Genomic DNA, 22,234 nt, shown 5'->3' with positions numbered 1-22,234 from the left:
GTATGTTGTTCAAGTTTCCAAATCTAGCTTTGGCAAGGGCTCCTGGCTTACAATACTCAACAGAATCTTATGAACAGCACTGAATTTTTATTTCAAAGCAAAACAATATGAAAGAGACTTTTGGTATTACATGATTAGCAACTTCAAAACTATAGATACTAATATGTCACTGGTATTGGGTCAGTTTATTGCCAAGGCAGATGAAAAAAATAGGTAGTTGGCAGGCTACAAATAATTATAAATTTAAAATGTTATTCCTAAATGTAAGGCGGGATGGAGGTTATTTCAAAAGTAAGGGGAATTCTTTTGTATGTGTTCTTTTCAAACTGATGATCTGGCAGGTTACATATATTTGTGAGACAGGGTTAGAAGTCCACTCAAGAATCAAATGTATTTAGCAAATCTATGTTTCCAAGTAGTATTATTTCTGAAATTCTCTTCATATTTGATTTAATGAAAGAATAAAGAAGATAATGATTCATTTTCCTATGAAACATGCTTAGTGTTTCTTCCTAAAATCCAAGTTCTGCCATTAGCAGAAGTCAAACCCTCTTGCAGGGAAACTCAAAGAAAAATGCCAGAATCCCTTTCTGGAATACAGATACCCATTGCCTGAACCAAATATTTTTCTGGGCACCAACTCTAAGATACTCCCACACATTCCAGTCATTGATTTGTCACAGGTCAAATTCTGGTGAAAGAAACCTTGACTGCAGTGAAGGATTGCAAAACATTTCTCTTCATTGAAGTTGACTCTCCAACATGAGAATCAAAGGCATTCCAAGATGGACCAAGCGATACTTAATTGGAAGGTATGGTTGAGGGATGGGGAGAACTTTGAATACTAGATGGCAAAACAGATGTGATAGTTGAGAACCAATAACTTATGGTGGGGTTTGCAAACTGAATATTACAGAGTCTGGTAGAAAGCAATGGCTAGAGCCCCTAGTGCATTGGAGGATACTGTAAAACTCCATTTTATCTAGAGGGTGCAGTCCTAGTTCAACTGCCACTAATAATGTCCTAGTGGGAATGCTGTACTAGGGCTCTCAGTACCGCCCACCCCGCCCAAAATTAGAAATTCTCTCTCTCTCTCTCTCTCTCTCTCTCTCTCTATATATATATATATATATATATATATATATATATATATTATATAGATAGATAGATGTACGTATACATATATACACACATTTATACATGTATCTCTCTCTGTATATATGTATATATGCACATACTTTCCTTCTTTTGAGATTTTTGGGACCCATTAAAATTTTATAATTTCTAGCCCAATGGAAAATTAGAATATCACCTTTAAACTTCTTATCTGCACTAAAATTTTATTTCACCAAAAGTCAGCCACAACGTTTCAAAGTTGTAAGTAACATGATTGTTCTGCCTTATACTTAATTGAGTCATGAAGTGGTCAGTTTAAAGATGAGAGTAGGGGGAAGAGACAATGACATAGGCATAGTCAGAACCAAATAAAAATAAAATATTTTACCTTTTTCCTTTCATACAACACATTTCTTATGAGATGTAATCATTAGATGTATGTCCCGTGAGTCACTATGTCTTACTTGGCATCTGGAACAACTGTAATATGTAGGTTTGATGTACTTCTCAAAATGGGAGGATGTTCAAATAAGTGATCTGGAACATGTAGAATATATAATTTGTTGTAGTATTCTTCAACAAGTCTTAGGACATAAACTAAGAAGGAAAATTACTTCCCAAAATGAATATATTGCCTATGGATTATCTACAGGGTGAGGAAAATAAGCAACCGTCTTCATTTCATGAACTAAATGAAGAATAAATACATAAATGCACCAATTTCCTGAAACTATAGGCAATGCTACATTTACCTGGACAATTTTGATATTGTTAGAGAGAGGAGATAATGGCTGAGGATGTTTCCAGAGCTACGAAGGAATCAGGGAGCTTTTGTCATATAAAAATATTACTAGTGTCTTTATTTTATTGAAACTGAAAAGTTCTTCAAGAATTCCTGATAAAAATAAAGATAAATTTGTTCACAGCTGCAAATTTAGCATAGTACAGGACCGCAGACAGAATAAAATGTGCTATATTTTACATTTCTGAGTCAACAAAACTGATAGCAGCTTCATTTCATACTGGGAAAATTATTGACATATGGGGGATTTTATTACATGATATATGGGGTGGGAGAAGCAATTGACATATAAGCAGATTTTATTACAGGACTTAAAACAGAAGACCAGCATAGAACAAGTTATGCGAATTGCCCTGATTATGATCACTACTTTTAAATTTAGCATTTCACGGGCATACAAGGGACAATTCTTTGAGTTTATAATTAAAATGACTGTAACAATAACAAACATAATCATCATTCTTTCAACCATCATAGTGTAGAACACACACACACACACACACACACACACACACACACAAAATCCCATGTCAAGTTTTCATGCCTACATGGGGACATCTAGAACCTCTGATGAAAGGTATTCGGCATGATTTGGTTAGACATAAAGAATAAAATAATTTATGATCAATACATGGACTGATAAAGTGGCACAAATTAAATTGCATCCTGAGAATTTTTGGCTTCTGGTGCTCAATTCAAGTTCCAAACTATGCAGAGAGAATGGAACATGGAAGTTGTATACTAAGGTGACATTGTTATAGCTGACCAGTAAATCAGAATCCCATACCTTTGGATGTCAATTTCTTTGATCCTGTTTTGCATGTTTGTTTGACTGTTTGTGTAAACTTAAGATAGCCATGTCTACTATGCCTCTCTTCAATATTTGTGGGAATGCTTTTTCAAGTATGAGGGATTATTGCTATCAGGTAAAACCTTATCAAACCTTTTGCCAAGAGGCTACTATTGGACAGAACTCTGATTGCATTTTCTAGGTTATGAGAATAAAAGGGAGGAAAAAAATCTCATGAATATTTTCCCCTTGAGTTGTCTCTTTGAAACGTTATAAACACGTTGAACAAATCACAGCCTATTTTTTATTTAAGAATATTACTCACTTTTTTGAGCATTAATGCCAAAGTTTCCATTAAGAAGCTATGTTGTCAGAAAAAAGAAAAAAAAAATACTGCCTTCAATTTGTACCAAATTCATGTAGATTGAGCTATTTTTATGTCTTGAGACTAAAGTCCAAATTGGCTCATGTCAATAAATAAGCAGTCATCACTCAATCCATTTGACAGGTACTTTAGGAATATGAATATGAATAACCATTTTAAAATAGCCAAACATCTAGTTTTGTAAAAGCTGAATACTTCATCATACATTGACTAATATTAAAATTTCCTCTGATCACTCTTGGGAGTTAGTTTAAAATTAATTATTAAATTCTAATAAATCAAATATTATCAGCACAAATGATTCACTACAATTAGTTGAAACTGACATGAGATACTGACAAGAAACTGATAAAAGTAATGAAAATAACATGACTGATAAATTCCCTAAGAAGAGCAATGTCTTTAGTACATAGCTCCATTTTCATATAATTATTTTTTAAAAACATCACATTAAGTTCTTTCAGGACAAAACAGAGTACCTAGTACAGCTTCATATGATGTAGCTTTGGTTTCAGATGGGTTTCATTTCAACATGTGGGAATTTGAACGGTATAAATATTAATTGCATTTTAAAACAATGTGATTCAAATTTATACAAATAAAGTTTTGATTTTGGAACTAATTTAAGTGGCAAGTGACTTGCTTAGCTGAAGTTTAGTTTCGTTTGTATTTCAGTAGATCTCTGTCAAATGATTGATTATTAATCCTAGCTTTTTCAGAAGAGAATCATGAGCTCAGTTGCCTCAGATAATCTATGGTGAAGCCAGTACATGTGTTCAGTGTTCTGTGGTGTTGAACCTTGTGCCCAGATCCCTTGGCCACCAGGCTTTCCCCAACTATCCAATACTTCTACACATTTTTCTGTTATCTTTTTTTAAAGGAGAAGTCATCACAAGAAACTCCTCCTATTTGACCAAAGTGATAATTTCCAGAATCTCAAGAACTTAATTTCTTTTCCATTTGTAGTAATTTTAGCTCAAAGTCACAATAGACACAAAGCAATTCATGAGGGGTCTTCACCTGATATTAGCCTTTACCCATTATTAACCTTGGTGTCCTATAATAAGATTACACAATAAAATATTTTAGGTTGGTTGACAAATACTCAATAAAATCCACTTGTTGTTTGGATTAATAAAATTCCATATATTCTCATTATGGCTTCAAAACTCTGTAACATTTGTTTCTCAATGAATTTATGTTGAACAATCCTACGTCTGAGACTTTCAAAAAAAATCTTTGTTTCCATAAATGTAATCTGAGTCTCTGATAAAATAATCTCTCTTTGCTAACTTTCTTTTGTCCAATTTAATATGTTCTGCACACTACCATGAACGGAAGATTTGATAAGGATACAGATTCCACACTCAAACTCTGTATCTTATATGAAATGACAATTACATTTTCCAACTCAAATTGCTAGCATAATAATCTTGTCAGACACCATAGTACTTGACATTATATCTACTTTTAACACCTCCAATGCCCTAAAATAATTAAGATTCCAAGTATGAAATTAAACTTTCTCTTCTTAGTGTGAAACCAACCTAATCATGGAAAACAATTTGTCATAACTTTGAAAAAATGACGGTATAAAAATACAGTCACACTTTTAAAATTCTGTGTGTGTGTGTGTGTGTGTGTGTGTGTGTGCGCGCGCATTAATTTTAGAACTGGTGACTAAACTTAATTTTATTTCTACTTCCTTGTTCACAACTTACTTTAGTCCTACTCTTTGGAAATTTTCTTTAGAACTGACCTTTCATTCATAAAATGAACGTGACCTCATTCTATATTGTTTCAGTAAACTTGGTCACACTCTAACATACTCAACTCAATCACATTTATTAATGATCAAATTTGACTTCAAATATGTCAGTTTCTAGGGTCAATTCAACCAATTAAGAAGAATGAATTTCAATCACTGAGAAGGTGAATAAAAGGCCTGCAAATGGGAAGTATTTCTCAATTCTTTCACATCTGTGCACTGATGACCCCTTCAAAGAATTCTTTAAACTCTGTCCCCATTCATGACCTTCTAATCCAGGAGTACATGGAGGTTTTTCCAGTGTAGAATCTTCCTCCCATTGCTATTCATCATTCTGCTGAGCCATAAATCCATTCTGGGAAGTAACAACCTTGTAGGCCATCTGAGAATGATTTATCCACATACTCATCTTTCTCGGTAAGCCTGAAACCACTCTCAGAACTAGCAAACAGGCAATGGAAACCTGCCACTAAATGATCCATCTCACCTTTCTGACAGAAACTTGTCTAGTTATGAAAGCATACCACACCAACACCAGGAGAAACACTCCAGAAATATATCTCCCCATTTAACAAAAACCAACAGCAATTATTAGGTAAAATAGTCCCTGTCAGGACTCAGTTCAAATAATTCTTGCAACAATGATGGATTTTATACCTGATTTTTTCCCCCTGTGGAATAAATGGTCTTAATAAGGTGGCCATTAGCTTAAATACATGCACACTCAGGGGGAGAATTAGTTATGGTTCAGATGGGACCTGTTTCTACTAATGAGAGAAAGTGTAAGAAAAGTAATAGGATGAGGCATAACAATCCATTGCTTCATTCCACACCACAACTGCTGGCTTCCGACTGCTCTTATCAGGATTGGTTTTGCTCTGAATTAATTAATCCAGATTAGGAAAAGACAGGCAGAACATCTTACATGACTTTTGGCATAAATCCAGTAATAACAAGTGAATAGTAAATGAATTAGCAGCTCTTCCAATATTAATTGGTGGATCTACATCTGACTGAGATGACTGATCCACTTTGTACACCCAGGATAGAAAAGAATACAAAATCATTCTCTGGATACATGGAAGTATTTGAGTAGCTATTTTGTTACCTCTAGGAGAGCAAGTTTTATCGCTGAGGTGACAAGAGAAATGGGCTTTCAAAAGTGCTAAAACATTCAACCAGCTTAGCCTTTAGTCCCCTTCACCCATTTTATTACTGATGAAGAAATTGCGAGCAAGGCATCCACTGACCACGGAAACTTACCCAGCTGGTCAGAGATAAAGGTTGCAGTATCACTGCTTTCCCTTTCATGCCATTTCATGCTGCTTTCTTGCGTAGTTACTTTTACAATGCCATCTGCACTTATGGACAGAAAGGTAGTTGCACAACAATTCATTTTCTCAGGAAGAAGCTTACTTACAATTCAGTTTCTAAGGAAGACCACTTACTTCAATCATCTTTTAGGCTTTCTGATCTGATGTCAAAAATGTTGAAACGTGACATGGGTGTGGACACAATGAATTTAATCATAAGTGAAATGAATGCCCAGGTCTATTATTATTAGTCCTGTGCCTTAGAAACTTGTAGGAGCATACCCACAATGTACTTTGATTTTTTTCATTGCCTTTTAATCCTTAATAACTTATTTCCTGTTTTTTTTAAATTCCCAAATGTGTATAAATACTCCTTTTTAAGTAGCTCCTTGTCAACAAAATTATATCTCTGATAATGGCAGTGAACTATTGCAAGAGTGAAGGGTCTTTGTACCTAAAGATAGCAATCCTTTCAGAGGAAGCAGTGGTAATATTACTTGCCAAAAGCCAACTGTGTTTGCTTATGTGACTAAACAACTACTCTTCAAAGTTCAGAGCGAGTGAGAGGTGCAATTTGTCATGTGTAATCACCTGTTTTCTCAGAAGAGAAACACAGTACCTCCCCCAACAACTGTTTCCCATTTCCCTCTGGATGAGGTGCAACAATGCTTTTTCCAGCAGCATTTGGCTCTTGCAATGCATTTATATTTGTTTCAAATGAAATCCAAGATGCTTACTCAATCACCTTCCTTGCCAATGGGGGTGATGCATGGGAAGAGATGTATAACCATAGAGTCAGACCACCTTTGGGGATTTTCATAGCACCAGTGCTGAACAATCTGAATTGTCAATCTTTATTCATGAAAAATGCTCCCTAAGGGAAAGAGATTCAGCTCTACAGTCAGAACTATAATAGATGTTGATCTGGTGTTGATAAATATGTGGAGTGTGGGGGGGAAACAATTCACAGAGAATCCGCTGTAAGTTCTATGTTTAGGCTTCATCCTTTATTAGGTAGTGAATAAAAGACAACTGATGCTTACAACTCCAATTTAAGAGACCATTTAAACAAAAATGGTTCCATGGCGAAGAGAGGCAGAAGGGATCCAGGTATTTCTGAGTTTTCTCATATGGCTGATGGAGAAAAATATGGCTGATTTGTTTGTTCCCAGCAAATCATTGAAGTTAGTGACACTCGATAACCCAGGACTCTGTGTATCCCACAGGCCCTGACTTCTAGTGGACTGGCTTATTCACTTTGGTGAAAATGGGGAAGAACAGCAAAAGCACATTATATAGTAAGACGGCTTTGATTAACATCAAATTCTCCAACAGAAAGAGAGGCCTTATAAGATATAAAGATAGTTGGATTGAGATTCAGCATCACGATAGGAAAGATCAAAATATTTGACAGAGCAGAGAAAGGAGACCAAAGTCCAGGGTGGTTAGAAGCAGGTCACATAGGAGACACACAGAGCCCAAATTAACAAAACTCGTGAGTAACTAACTGTTCACCTGGCTGAATTAGCAGAGTCTCTAGGCAAAAAAAACAAAAAACAAAAAACCAAACACTTGATATAAAACTAGAGTAGAGATATTGGTAAATGCAAAATCACCAGATACTTGCAAAAACAAATTTAATGCTATCCAATATGTTTAACCAGAGAGGCATGGCTTGAAATTCTCTTTACCAGAAGACTGATGGAGTACATTTTCTTATTCCCTGTCCTTCCTTCCTTTTTTTTTTTTTTTGTTTCATTTGGTTGTTTAACAAAATAATATATAACAACAGCTTTAAAGACACACTTATATGACAAATTTCTATAGCTAGATAATGGAGATGTACTCCAAAGACCATGTTTAATGTTGAGCACCAAGCACGCTAATGGATGTTTTTAAATATAAAATGACGAATGATAAATACCTATCTTTCCAATGGTTTCATGTTGATTCTTTATACCTCTCTCTACAGGTTACTAGTTTAGATAAGAACAGTTTTAAGAAGGCCACACCTAGCCCTTCCCTATATTTTTAAATAGTCTTTACAAAACCTTTCCAAAAATAATTTTTTTTCTCTAAATCACATAGGATTGATTTGTACATGTTTTGTCCTTGCTCTAAGATTGAGTGCCATTGTTCTTCTCAATGCAACAGATTGGCTGCATCAAATCCCACCATATTGATAGGTATATGTCAGCTTTCTATGGGAAAAAGCAAATAGCCTTTATAACAAATTAAAGGCACAGCTATTTTATGCCATTTGTTACCAATTTAATGATAACATGTAACACTGAATGGTTATAGAATTATTTTATATAGATTTTCTTTTTATAAGTTATTCTCTTAATCTTTCTAACATATATACAATATACATATATTTATATATACCCCTGATAAATCTTGTTTTAAAGGTAAAACATCAACTTCTTTCAGCTTTATGGTGACTCTCAAAGGCTATCAGAATTTTACAACTCCACTGGAGAAATGATGGTCTAGTGGACCTTACCAGTATTTTTTAACATTACGTCATCATTGTGCAATTAACTCAGACTCATTTTTATTGTTGTTACTAACATTTAAATATATATTAATAGTTTATATCATCTCAGTAGGAAATCTAAAAAATAATAAACCCATAACGTTAGCTAATGCTTAATTCTACCATCAATACTTAAAGCAGAGAGAAATCTTTGAGACAACCCTACTGGTATGATATAAAGGGGATATTGCAGAGATACAATATTCTCTGTTTTTATCATATATGCACTGACATGAAAGACTTAGCATTATTATCTGAGGTTGATATTTCTCCTTGGCCTTGAAACTGAATAGTTGCACTGATTTCTTTCTAAACACCCATGATACATGGGTTTATCTGTGTTCAGACAAAGACTCATTACACATGCTTCCCTGTTTCCAGCAATACCTCTTCAGGGTGGGGAATTAGTGTTTGGTAAAAAATTTATCATTATGAATGCCTTTCCCACCTATAAGGATAGCCCTGTTCTAACTCCACGCTGGAGAGGTGTGGGGGAAAATGCTAACCAGAGAGGCCCCTTTGACACCATCTGGTGTTTATTGTTTTACTGCTTATTGGTATGAAATAGTTGTTCGTTCTACCTTTTTGCGATTCTTTAGAACCTAATGGCATAGATTGAGACACAGCACTATTGTTTTACAAGACATCTACTGTATCTACTTTTGTTGGGATAAATACCCAGTAACTGCTGTCATAGCAAGAGGACCAGCACGGGGTACTACTATTCACAGTGTTGCTTTTGTTTTTTATGTTTTTTTTTTCTTTTTTTTCATATTATTTTAATCTACAGAGTAAATTATTATATATACATTGGAACCAGTTAATGCCCTTAGACAATGTATAGTTGTTTTGTAAAGCAGAAAAGACAACGCAGGAGAAATGGGTGCCCAAAAGCACAGTCACAGAGGCTTCAGAAGTTCTAGATACCACTACAAGTCAATGCTGGAGATCACTTCTAAAACAATCAATGTTCAAGAGGAATGCTTTAATTTGGAGAAAATACCACACCCTCCCTCCCCCCCCCAAACCCCTCCCGTCCTGTTTTTTTTTTTTTAATAATCTTTTCATTTCACTATCAAAAGTCCTGGCTCTTCAGATATACTTTAAACTATAAATAAACACTGCATAGTTCTCTTTTGTTTTACTTTTTTTTCTTTTTTTTTTGTTTTTGTTTTGTGAAAAATTATTGCAGTACAATGACTCCTGTTTGGAATTCAGTAGGGAGCAAACAGCACAGGAGTGTGGGTGGTCCGAATGGGTCCTGGCGCTGGCCGCAGGAGTGCTGGAGGGAGCGCAGAGGTCTGGAACAGCGTGGCTGCTGGAGTAGTTCGGAGACTGAAGGGAGAATTCACTGCCACAGCTGCAGCAGCTGCTGCAGCTGCCAGGGGGTTGGGTAGAATTCTGGGAGCCAATGGCTTTGAAGGTTCTTTTGAAAATACTAATTTCACCTGCAAGGAAGAGAGAATAGGACAAGAACAAAACTTTGGGAGTCTGTTCTTAGAATCCAAAAATGGTAGGCAGCTTTAAAAACACATCCCATCTGATTCAAATGTAAGATATGTCAAGATCATTGTACTGTCATGTGTAACTAATTAAAATAAATTTTAAAAATTATAAAAAAATTAAAACAAACAAACAAAAACACAGTACTGAACAACTATACAGATGAACTTGCATTTGTAAATTGACAATAAAAGAAATGGAAAGTGTAGAATACTTTCCCTTAGGAAGAGACTAGAGATGGCTGAAAACAGCCAGCCAAGGATGTTTAAGAATCACCCAGAAAAGTGTTCAGGAACCTTATTTTATTCTGGTTGGAAAATATTCAGGGGAATGTATTCATCTTGAAAAAAAAAAGGAACATTTTAGGTCACTCTTTTCACACACATAAAATTTCAAGGAATGGACATTTTTAAAGAGGGTCATTGTTGCTCCCAGTGCTACTAGACTGTTCGAGTGTGCATGTAAACCAGGTAGCATATGGAATGAGGTTCCTGTTGGATGAGGGACTGTTCAAGGGAAATAAAAATAACAAACATTTACCTTCAATAAAGAAGTGAACTATCTTCCACAAATTTTGACTCTCCCTCCCTGCCCCTTGTCTTCTTTGCTGGGTGTGTGAAAATGGTCACCACATTCTCTCAATCTTCTTCTACAAAGTCAGTTAATCCAGTGATAAGTAACGTGAGAAAGATACCAGTTCTAAGATACCTGTTCTCACTGGATGGAATGTTCCCATTTATGGAAACAGTAATACAGTCTTGGTTAAGGTGTAGGAAGGGGAGGGTGGGGAGGGAGGGTGCTTGGGGGCAGGAAATATGGTGGAATGAGATGGACAACATTACCCTAGGTACATATATGACTGCACATATGGTGTGATGCTACACCGCGTACAACCAGAGAAATGTAAAGGTGTGCTGCAATTGTGTACAATAAATCAAAGTGCATTCTGCTGTTATGTATACCTAATTAAAATAAATAAAATTAATTTTAAAAAGGAGGGTTTCGATTCTAATTGTAACACGATTTTGAGTGCTCTGTGTAAGTATCATTCTGTCGCCTGTCAAAGCTGCCATCTGTGCTGGCTGGGGATGGCACTGAAGGTTGTGACTAGCAGTGCTGAAATATCAACTCTGCACAGAATTCAGTCTCCTAAGGCAGCTAGAAATGTTTATGCACAAAAAAGTAAAGTGACTTTGTTTGTATAAAATGAGCAATCCTACTAAATTCTTTAGGTCAATCCATCCTGGGGTATCCTATTATATATAGCCTACAATGTCAGAGGATTTCACAGATTGCCCTTAAAGTCCTACCAAACAATACCAGTCTGGACATTACCCTACTATGTTTCCTTATCTGAAAACCTATTCCTGGAGTAATAGGGAGAGGGAATTTCTCAGGATACATTTCCCCAGACCTTTTACAGTGTCCTTGGATGAATAATGAAATTAAGGTATACCCTTCAGATTGTGTTTTAAAAATGGAAACTTATTGAGACCATCAATACCAAGGCTTTCTCTCTTGAACATGTTAAAAAGACAATTTAATAATTTGTTTTGCACTAACCTTCTTTCCTAAAAGTTTTCACTAATACCAGGATGACATGTCCTAGGACTATTCGCTGGACTCAAAACAGCCTGGTGTTGATCCCTTCCCTGTGCTCTAAGATAAACCTGAGCCCAACACAAATAGATAGAAAACTGAGCTGTAGCTAAAGGTGGCAAAATCCTGAAACAAATCATGAGACCAATAAGTCCATTGGTGGAGCAGAAGTTGGAATATAAAAACAATTAGTCTCTTTAGTAACTCATCCCCCCTGTTGCAAAAAAAAATGTATACATATATTCAGCAGAATGTGGGACATTAAAAGACATCACGCTATCTTTTGGGAGGCAGAAATGATACTCACCCCCAGCGGATGTGCTGTCTTTTGTAGTTTGTTGTAAGGACTGTATTTCGGTTTGGGGGGCTTCCCAGCAGCTCTGTCTTTGTGCCTTCTACTGCTAATGTGCTATTAAAGGCAATTAAAAATTACAGCTTTTACAAATTCATCCCCCCAAAATATTTGCAAATATTGTTCTAACCTGGAAAAAGATAATGATTATTTCATGAAAGTTTTAGAAAGACAAAAATAAAAGAGTATGCACTTTTGCCCTTGGATTTTGATACCTTGAGGAGATACATTTTTGTACTATCCATTTTAGTACATTTTTAACAAATAGAAGGGTCTTATGTTTTTCCCAGCTTTTTTGCCTTATCACTGCACACATCTCCCCCCGCCCCCCCTTTTAAAGTATTTACAAAAGAAAGGAAATGTCTGAAGAAATTTTATGTGCAAATAAACAAAGATGCCCAGGCAAGCATGAATTTATTTCCATACCAATATTTATCCTCACATTTGTATAGCCAAATGTCAACCCCTTAAATTCTGAAGATAAATAACTAGGGTGCAAAAATCAGCAAAATAGCTCATATATACATATAAAACAACACAACATGAGGGTTTGGCCTTCAGTTGGAAATGAACAACTGATCTCTTTAAAAGGCTATTCAAAGTACAAATGAATGCAACCTGATTAGATATCCCTTTAGCAGGTGGCGGCAAGATTTGGAAATATAGTACAATACCATGTAGCAAAGTACATACAATAAAATAATGGCACAAAATAGTATAAAATTAGTGACAGCATGCAAAGATCTAAAGAACTAAAAATGGAATTTTGCAAATTGACCTTTAACAAAATCTACACTTTTGTGTGGGAAACCTGGTAAAGACCTTCTATCCCTTCTCCTCCCACTGTTCACATGCAGGAATAGTACAAACCCACTGCCAGCAATTTCCAAAAGATCCTAGAAGCCACTGCATTTTAGCATTCCCTCCAGCAACTAAAAATGAGCATAAATAACTAAGGACCATGAATAGAAGATATGTGGGTGGATGGGTGGATGGATGGATGGATGGATGGATGGATGGATGGATGGCAGGGACAGAAATGAGAAGGCAGGAAAGCAGCATGCACATGTTGTTAATAAGTGTCCCCTATTTGATTTCATTCCTTGAACATGTTGCTGCCTACCTGTTTTAGTTGTGTTTCTGAGTTGACATGCACATCACAGATTTCACAGTGAAACGTTTTGTTCTGGAGTCCCGTGTTTCCTTTATTGACAGGTCCTTTGCCTTTCACTCCTGCCCGAGGAAAGGCTTTGATAGTCCCACTTCCATTTCGGGCTTCTAGCATGGTTTTGTGCTTAGTACCTGCCAGGAATGTTTAGGAAAAAAGAAATAAAAAGAGAGGGACAAAGCCTTAGCTAGCATGTATTTCAACAAACAATATAAAAACAAAATCACAGGACTTGCTTAAATGCAGTTTCTTCCAGGGATTATGGCTGAAATATGTTCATGTCATGCATATAGAAAATTAATATTAAATTATATTTCAGACAATTTATGGTGTAATATTAATCGTTTTTAAATGTTCCATATAAGAAACAAGCATTCTCCATATAAAAAATAAACTTGAAAGCCCTGAGGCAAAATTAAATGGGTGTGACTCAGTTTCATTTCCTCTCAATGCTAATAAGACATAAATGATAGTTGATGAGGAAGAGTGATTTGGTTGCTAAAGGTAGAGTTGGAGGTGATGTGTAACAAATGTAATCACTTTAAACATAGTATGTTTACAGAGGTGGCACTAATTAAATATCCACTTTCCAAACAGAATACAAACAAGTTTTCTTCGCTATATATTTTAGGTTCAAAGAGGAAGAGCAATAGCAAAAAGATCTTAATGACTCTGCAAAAAAGCCGTATTAGGATGGTAAAGCCCTCACTGATTGGCTATCTAATTTCAGATGTGAACAAGTGACCAAGAAGAAGAAGGGTAGGCTCAGATTATGCAGACAAACTACAAACAAGCACTTCTTTTTATTAAGCCAGTAACATTCTTAGGCTGTCCAACATAATTAATATAACTGTGCTTATCAACTATGAACATTATTTTTTGAGATCATTGTACTTACATAGTCAGTTTGGGTTGGCAGCTTTCCTTCAAAAAGTTGTTCAAAATTTCTTTTGTCTTTTTTTTTTTTTTTCTTTCTTTCTTTCTTTCTTTCTTTCTTTCTTTCTTTCTTTCTTTCTTTCTTTCTTTCACCTAAAGTGTTCTTTATTTTTCTCACTGGGTGATTTGTTTTTCCAATGATATTTTCCTTTACAATCATTTGTATCCTTTCTGCTATTCTGATTTTTAAACATTTTTAATTATTGTTTCCTTTCTATTTTTATTTATTAGGTTACTGGTCAGTTTTACAAACTTTCAAAAAGCTCTACTTTAAGCTATGTACCAGCTTTGTAAAATCATTTAATATTAACAAGGAAGCCATACTGGAGATACTCTTGGTAAGTGCAGATTGTATCATGGTAAATTAGAAGCAAATGCATGAAGAAACTTTATAGCCATGTTTCCCTCATTCAAAATAATCATAACTTCATTTAGGCCAATATAAACTATATACACCTGATTATATCTTTACCAATTCAATATAAAATGTTCATTCATATAACTTAGGTTACTCTCTTGGAATATCTATGCTCTTATGCATGATTATTAAAATGTTCAAATCGCAACACATCCAGGAAAGGAAAAGAAGTCAACATCATCCAAGACTAGAGGAACAGGGGCATGGAACCACAAGACTGCTCCATCAGGGGGTGGTGGTGCCTCATTGAGGTTTGTTTGGGTCATCTCCCTCGTGATTCAGTAAGCACAACTGCTTCCCAGTGTGTCTGAAGATGGAACAAGTGAGAGCAGGGCCAAAATAAAAAATAAGTCCTAGAGGGCAAGAAACAAATATGCAAATATGCAGATGGCAATCCAAACTTCTTTATGCCAACTGATGAATTCATAAACAAATTTTCTCCTCATGCAGATTGTTCAGTCAAAATGAGAAGCATTCATAGGGTCAAGAATAAGTAAAAAAAAAAAAAATTCAGATCTTGACTTTCTCGAGAAACTCTTGGTTCAGAGTTCATATCATTTGATTCAGAACTGGTCTTTGGTGGATAGGGGTTGCTTGCGCGCGCGCGCACACACACACACACACAGGATTACAAGTGCTGCAAGATGGAAGGTGGAGGAACTACCGTTCATCATTAGACAGAATTGAACTTTTGGGCGCTACAACCTCATGCACTTAAAAACAGATTGTCAGCTGTAATTAATGAGCTATTAGATTGCTTTGTAAGATCTTAAAGCTCAAATAGGCTGTAAGGGTAGGTGTATTTCTTCCAAATACAGCTAAAATTCAATAAAAGTGTACTCAATTTTGAAACACTCATTTTTTGAGACATAAAATGTGCATTAATAGTATAAATATATTAGTTGTTTTAATTCATATTTATAGAATCTTTAATACATTTCAGATGCTGTGTTAATTTTTTTCCTCGCTCACAGGTGCCCTATGAGTTAAGTGCTATTTGTCTTCCCATTTTAGAGACAGCAAAGAGATTCAGATAGGTGGAATTACTTATATATGAACACAAAACAAGCCTTACTTGAAATTCCTTGTAAGTGGAAAGTTGAATCCTAGCTAAGTCCTTAGGAATCTACTAAGAACTTCCAAGCTCTCTGGATGCAGTTACATACAAATCTTTCTTCAGCACCTTTAATTTTCAATTTTAAATGTACATACAATCTTTAAAACTGGGTTTTAATTTGGGTTTTTCAGACTCCCCACCATCCCTTGCAATGCTCGGCAGAGCTCCTTGAATTGTGATGCTTAGAAAAGCCCTGGCTCTGTGATGGCCAGTGGCAGCACCTCTGGCTTTAGCACACTGTAAACATCTTGCAAAGTTGGTGCCCTCCTTGTGGCCACTTGCCAGTCTGTGTCTGCACTTGACTCATTCCTCCTCTGAGGAGAGAATCTGCAAGAAGCCAAGTGGACTGCTTTCCTCTTATTACTTTTAAAAGGCTGACACTGACCGTAACCTTCATTTGAAGCTTCATGATTTCTGAAAGGAGAAACTATATTTGGACTAGGGTTTAAATTCGGCAAGTCATAAGGCTTAGGGAAATCCCACATTTATTTCACTTTTTGCTTAGCTGGGGCAAGACACTGATCTCACATTTGTACAAATCAAAGTCACATCAGAGGAAGGGGCTTGGCTTACCCTTCATGCCCATCATCTTATGACAGTTTTTATAGCTGGCCCTTCAATTAGGTACTGGTATAAAGAAAAGGTTGGGACGAAGGAACACTGACAAATGATTTTGAATTAATAAATAAATCTGTCATCAGAAATGATTTAGTATGATATTAAGAAAACAGAGAAAAATTTAACAAAAAGAAAACAAGGAACGTAATTCTACCAACAAGAGGTATATCAAAACACTAATAAAGTTTGGATAACTTAGGCAAAGTGGCACTGTATAAATATACCTATGGAATTATATATGTCTTTAGAAATACATGATTGTTAATATTAACATAGAATTTGCAACAGATATGTTTAACATTTATCTAAGATTAGATCTTTGTGTTATTTCCTTTTCTCCTGTGTAATTAAGCTGTAACCAGCATGGTACTTGTTAAATCTTTCATCACACATCTGATCTTTCCTTGGGTTAGATTTCATAAGTTGGACCTTAGGGATGAAGAACAGGACTATTTTTAAGGCTCTTGATACAAACTTTCTAAACATCACAATGTTATTTTCAGAGAGATTTATTTTATAGGAAAATCTATCTTGGTATCACCTATAAAATTTGCCCCTCTATTAAATACCTTTCAGTACCTTAAAGTTTAGTTCTCCAGAATGCCCATGAATGCAGTTATATTTAATAGCATTTGACCGGATCCTTAACTAACCCATGCAACTGCCAACAATAATTTAGTTACCTTCTCAATGACAAGTTCAATGATACAGTTTATAGATGAGTGAGCAGGAAAGTGGTCAATATCTACACAAGCAGGAAAGTACAAAGGTGTTTTGTTTTTTTATGTGTTTGTTTATGCTATTTAGGAGAATACCATCATAAACCAACTCTCTTGAACCTATATTTGAATAATTAACACCATAAGCCTCCATGTGCTCTTCTTGGCACCTTTAAATATGAAATTAACTTTTTATTACCCTGATCCCCTATGTAGTATGTAATTTCCATGTTAATTGCATCTGAATTCTGTCTTACAGAAAAGAAAAAAATACTTTGGCTACTTTATCAGCTTATCCACAAACATTAAGCGCCTAGATGGACATCCATGATATCAGACGACTAAGTAATGCCCCAAGTGATTAGAAAATCATATTATTTCTGTTAGTTCCCTGTTTGAAAGTAATTTGCCGATTTATCAGTAATATACTGAGGCTCTAATATGCAGAAGTGAGAGTAGAGACAAGGAAAAGGAAAAGTCAGAACAGAGTAAGGAGAACTGTGTTTTAGGCATCAGAAAAGACCTTAGAGGGAAAGCTATGAAGTTGGGATGGGGACCTCCTGACCAATGAGAGCCAGGGAAGAGCTTTGTAGGCCATGGGATGCAGGGGACAAAGCACATGGCTGGGTCTGCTGAGGAGATGAATGTGAAACCATGGCATCCAAAGAGCAGTAACCCTTGAAATCCTGCAGGTGAGAAGTATCAGGCACTTGGAAGTCTCTCTTACCCAGAGTGCCTTCAAATTCTGACTATAGGAGTACCAGGAGACTTGGATCCATCTTCCTGTGTGTCCACCTCATCTCCTTAAAAACACAGCCCTTAAGAGTGCAGCAGATGCCATACTGCGTTAATATCCACTCCACAAGAGAGCCTAGCAAAAAAACATTTTCACATAGTTTGCACTCAAATCGACAGACAAATCACTCACACTTCCACATTGAAACTGAGATATGACAGTTATTTGCAAAAGCAGCCATTTTTTTGTTTACTTTTTGTGTAAACTAGTTTTATTTATTTTATACTTTTTAAATGAAATTTAACAGATGCTCTTGATAAAAAAAAAAATTCAAAGCGCACAGAGTAGAAGACATTAGCCTGCCCAGATTTCAATTTCAAGCTGCATGCCCACAAAAGGTACCCGTTTGTGGGTATAGATTTTCAAGAGTTCTAAATATCAATGACTTCATGTGAGGCATGGGCCAGGAAAATCACAGAGGTAGGACATTCTGCTGATTTGCACTTGTTACTTCTTTTAATAAGAATAGTCATGTAAACCTTCATAGTCAGAAAATGTGTATCCATACAGGTCTGAAGTCACTCATTCTGTTTATCAAACAGTGCAAGGTCAACAAATGTGAAATAACTAAACCCTGAGCATTCACCAGGTAATTCACTACCACAATCTCCATACTTCTGAACGGTAGCTTTAGTGTATGGTCGAATAGAAAGTTCTGTGATGATGAAGATTTCCTGTATTTATCCAGATAATGAATAATTAGCCATGTGTGGCTCTTTGACATTTGAAATCAGGCCACTGCAACTGATAAACTGAACTTGAAATTAATTTAAATTTGAATGCTTCCTGAGGCTAATGATTACCATACAAGGTAGTTCAGCTCTAGTATTCAAATATACCATGTAGAGGCAGGAAGAAAAAAGGAGGTATGTGTTAGCCAGCTTTCCATCACCATGATGAAATACTGGAGATAATCAACTTAGAAAAGATCTTTTGGGGCTCATAATTTTGGAAATTTCAGTCCATGACTGGTTGTCCTTGTTCTCTGGACCCTTCAGTGAGGCAGAGCATCAAGGTGGGAGTTCTTGATAGACAAGACCTCTTACCTCGTGGCCAAGAAGGGAAAGAGACTAGGGTGTGCCTAACATATATTAGATAATCAGTGAAAATCAGTTTGAGTATTAGATCTTAGTACAGATTAATAAGTAACGACTGAAATTATTATTAGTAGTATCTTAGTACAGATTAATAAATAAACACTGAAATTATTATTATTTTTTCATTTGTAAAAGGAATTATGAGCTCTGGCTTTTGAACTGCACATGTCAGAATTTGCCTCCATTAACTGTGGGGGATCTTCAATTTCTTTGTGCCTCAATGTCCTCAGTTATAGAAAAGGAAATGATCTGCTCTATTGAGTATTATATTAAATGCATTTATTGTTCTAAAGACAATTTGGGGCACTCCATGTACCCTACTAAATTCTTTTCTTTCTTCTTCATAACACCAGTGCTTTGTCAAGATAAAAGTTTAGAAATCTCCAAGCATTTTAAAATTTAGTAGAGTCTGTCCTCTGATAGTGATATTTTCTGTACATTAAAACTTAGTGAGGGATAGAATAAGCTCTGTCAAGGGATAGCAAGACTGGAATGAGCTGAGTGAAAACTATTAAGTGTTAGTGCTTCAAGTAATTACCAGAAAAATCTGCCCAAATTAGTAATAAGGTTTAACTATAAAACATGTCAAACTCTTTTCCCTATTACACAGAGAAAACCATAAAAATTAGCTAAACAAATAGGATATTGGGGGGAAATTTCTTTAAGGGAAAAGAGAAACCACATCTTATGTAATAACTTGGATTATAACACACAAGTTGCAAGGGGGTTCCCAGCTCTCCTGAAGAGACTAGGTCCTCTTCAAGGTGGTTTTAGCATTTGTAGACTGTCCTGTGAGTCCTGCTGGGCAGCTCAGAAGAGCTCTGGCTTTTAAACTGCCTATTCTCTTCCCATATTCTTAAACTATCAAAGCAGGAATGCTTCTGTTCCAGTCCTGTGTGCCTATGCTATCTATGGAATACAAATCAAATAACTGCAACTTCAAATGTTTTCACCATAATGAGAAATCAAAAGAAAAAGCAAACAGAAAGACACACTTGACCCCTAAGTATGTGGGACGCAGCAGTGGTCACGCACCTCATTGTGCTGTAATATTAGATCCTTAAGAGGTGCCACATGGCCTGGAACTCCACTGAAGACAGGGAGAAGAAAGAGCTAGAAAGAGCCCATAGAAGACAATTCCCTTGCCTAGGTTCAAGTAAGGTGATGTGTATACCCGAGGGTAAAAAGTAAGTTAAATCACTTCTCCTTCATTCTGCTGAACCACACCAGAGGCGGTATTTGAATAAAACTGTTCCCCTGGTACACTACCTGTAATCAGTTGCTCAGGACTAAAATTTCCAAGATTAAAAGAAAAACATTTTGAAAGGTCATTGGCAGCCCAGAGATGCACATTTCCACACTTAAATGTAGGGAAACTGTTGTATGTTTGTGTGTAATGTACTTCCAACAAGGGAGCAAAGAAAGAGAATTATTTGTTGGATGCATGAGAAACACTGCTCTACCTGAAACCTGGCTGCTTCTGACTAGGATTGATCTTCAAATATAATTTTAAACATTTTTTTTTCTAATTTCATGACTCTAGCAAAAAGCTGAGAAGTCTAATTTAAAGTGATTTTGGAGGGATAGGGGGCAAGGGAGTCCTAAGATGGGGCAGTGGTTGTGATCTTCGCTGAGAGCACACAGTGAGAGGCTGCATTTTAAAAGAACTCAGAAAACCATAACTAAATGGACTAAAGGAACAAGACAGCCTGTTTCTACTGGTACCACAAGCCAGAGACTCTAGAATGTCAGTGATGAAGTATTACACCTGAAAAATACTGTTAGTGTATATTTTAAGCAATTGATGGGGTTACTGTTAAGATTCAGTATATAATAAATCACCACATTGCTCTTACTGATCTTAGAAATAAACCTCACATTAGCCCTAGCTTCACACAAATTCAGTTGTAAGTTTTGGTTTCATCAGGTAAGTTCATTAACAGTTCCAAAGGCTGAATTTACTAAGGGCACAGTTCATACATTTGACCCCTCCTATGTCCTTTTAAAATGCAAACAGATTTTAAAACAATGATAGCACAATGATTATAAATATGAAGAAACAATTAATTTGATCCTGTCATTCTCTCTGAACAATTGAAATACCTGTGTTTAAGCCGTGAAGCAGAGTGTGAACTGAGAAGTTAATGGTGTTGGCTGGTGAGCTCCAGCTGCCCAAGTTGGTCACTAGCTAAATGATGTGTCCTGCATTAGCTGTCTTCCCTTCCCTCTTTCTTTTCCCCACTCCCCCAACTTGTATTCTTCACCTCCCTAAAAACTATCTGTTCCCAAAACCTTGTCTCAGAATCTGCTTCTGTGGGAATCCAAACGAGAGCACACTACAGTAATCCTATGTGCAATTCTATCCTGGCAGGGCATTAGGCATTAGCCTCTCTTCCTTACTCTTGCCTCATAGTTTCCCCTATAGCAGACCCCAAGGGAAAGATGCAGAGCAAACCATGTACAAGTGGCTATTGTTTGGACACAGGACTGAATTCACATATAGCTACAGCCAGAGGAAGTCCAGACATGTGGGGCTTCTCAGCAGACCTGCAGTTGTGCATGACAGAGCAGAGCTGGGGGATCATACATAGTGGAGCAAAGAAGTCAGAGACCACTGACTTGAGTCTTTTTCCTTCTTCCTATGCCACCTCTAGTCCTGACACCACTCACTAGTCCAAGTCTAGGACAAGGTCTTCAACGAGCATCAGGATTCGCGGATGGGTCTTTCAAAAAAAAGAAGAAGACTCAGAAAGGGAAAGATAGGGATGAGAAATTCCAAGAAGCAGCCTGAATGAAGTAGGGAAGTGGCTGAAGTCTTTAGATCAGGCTGACATTTTGTTGGGAACTGCCCTCTACAGGGACTCAGGTAAGGGGTGACAACTATGTTCACCTTCTCAAACTGTCAGAGGAGATGGTTTGGGTCACTCTCAGCTCTGTCTGCAAACTTCAATGCAAGTATTTCCCTTTTCTTTTCCCCAAAACTACAGTTTCCCAAGCCCTGGGTATAAGTCATCAGAATCCCCAGGTGTATCACCCAGGAAGATATACTTTAAACGCTTTGTGGGTAATTTTGTTGACACACAAGGCAGACAGAAGGACCATGGAAGTGGAATATGAAAAATGTGGACCTGGTGTGATATAATCAAAAAAGTAACTCTTCTGCTTCTTCATGAGATGTTTCCGATAAGAATTCAAGAA

The 22,234-nt window shown here is 36.3% G+C and overlaps 1 protein-coding gene across 2 annotated transcripts in view; it reads right to left on the bottom strand.

The window, feature by feature from the left end:
- Positions 1–1,961: 1,961 nt before the first annotated feature.
- The window catches only part of ZNF385D (zinc finger protein 385D), a 296,749-nt gene continuing 276,476 nt past the window's right edge, over positions 1,962–22,234 (bottom strand). For both annotated transcript variants that reach the window (XM_081283994.1, XM_081283995.1), the window contains 3 exons: positions 13,291–13,469; positions 12,123–12,224; positions 1,962–10,161 (listed from right to left, as the gene is read on the bottom strand). In XM_081283994.1, coding sequence (XP_081140120.1) covers positions 9,928–10,161; positions 12,123–12,224; positions 13,291–13,469 — 515 coding nt within the window. In that variant the 3' untranslated portion in view covers positions 1,962–9,927. The remainder of the gene's footprint in view (positions 10,162–12,122; positions 12,225–13,290; positions 13,470–22,234) is intronic.

This window comes from Spermophilus citellus, assembly GCF_964194105.1.
Source record: "Spermophilus citellus genome assembly, chromosome: 3".
NCBI lineage: Eukaryota > Metazoa > Chordata > Mammalia > Rodentia > Sciuridae > Spermophilus > Spermophilus citellus.
The sequence above is the reverse complement of the archived record's forward strand: the minus strand, read 5'-3'. Positions and strand labels throughout refer to the sequence as shown.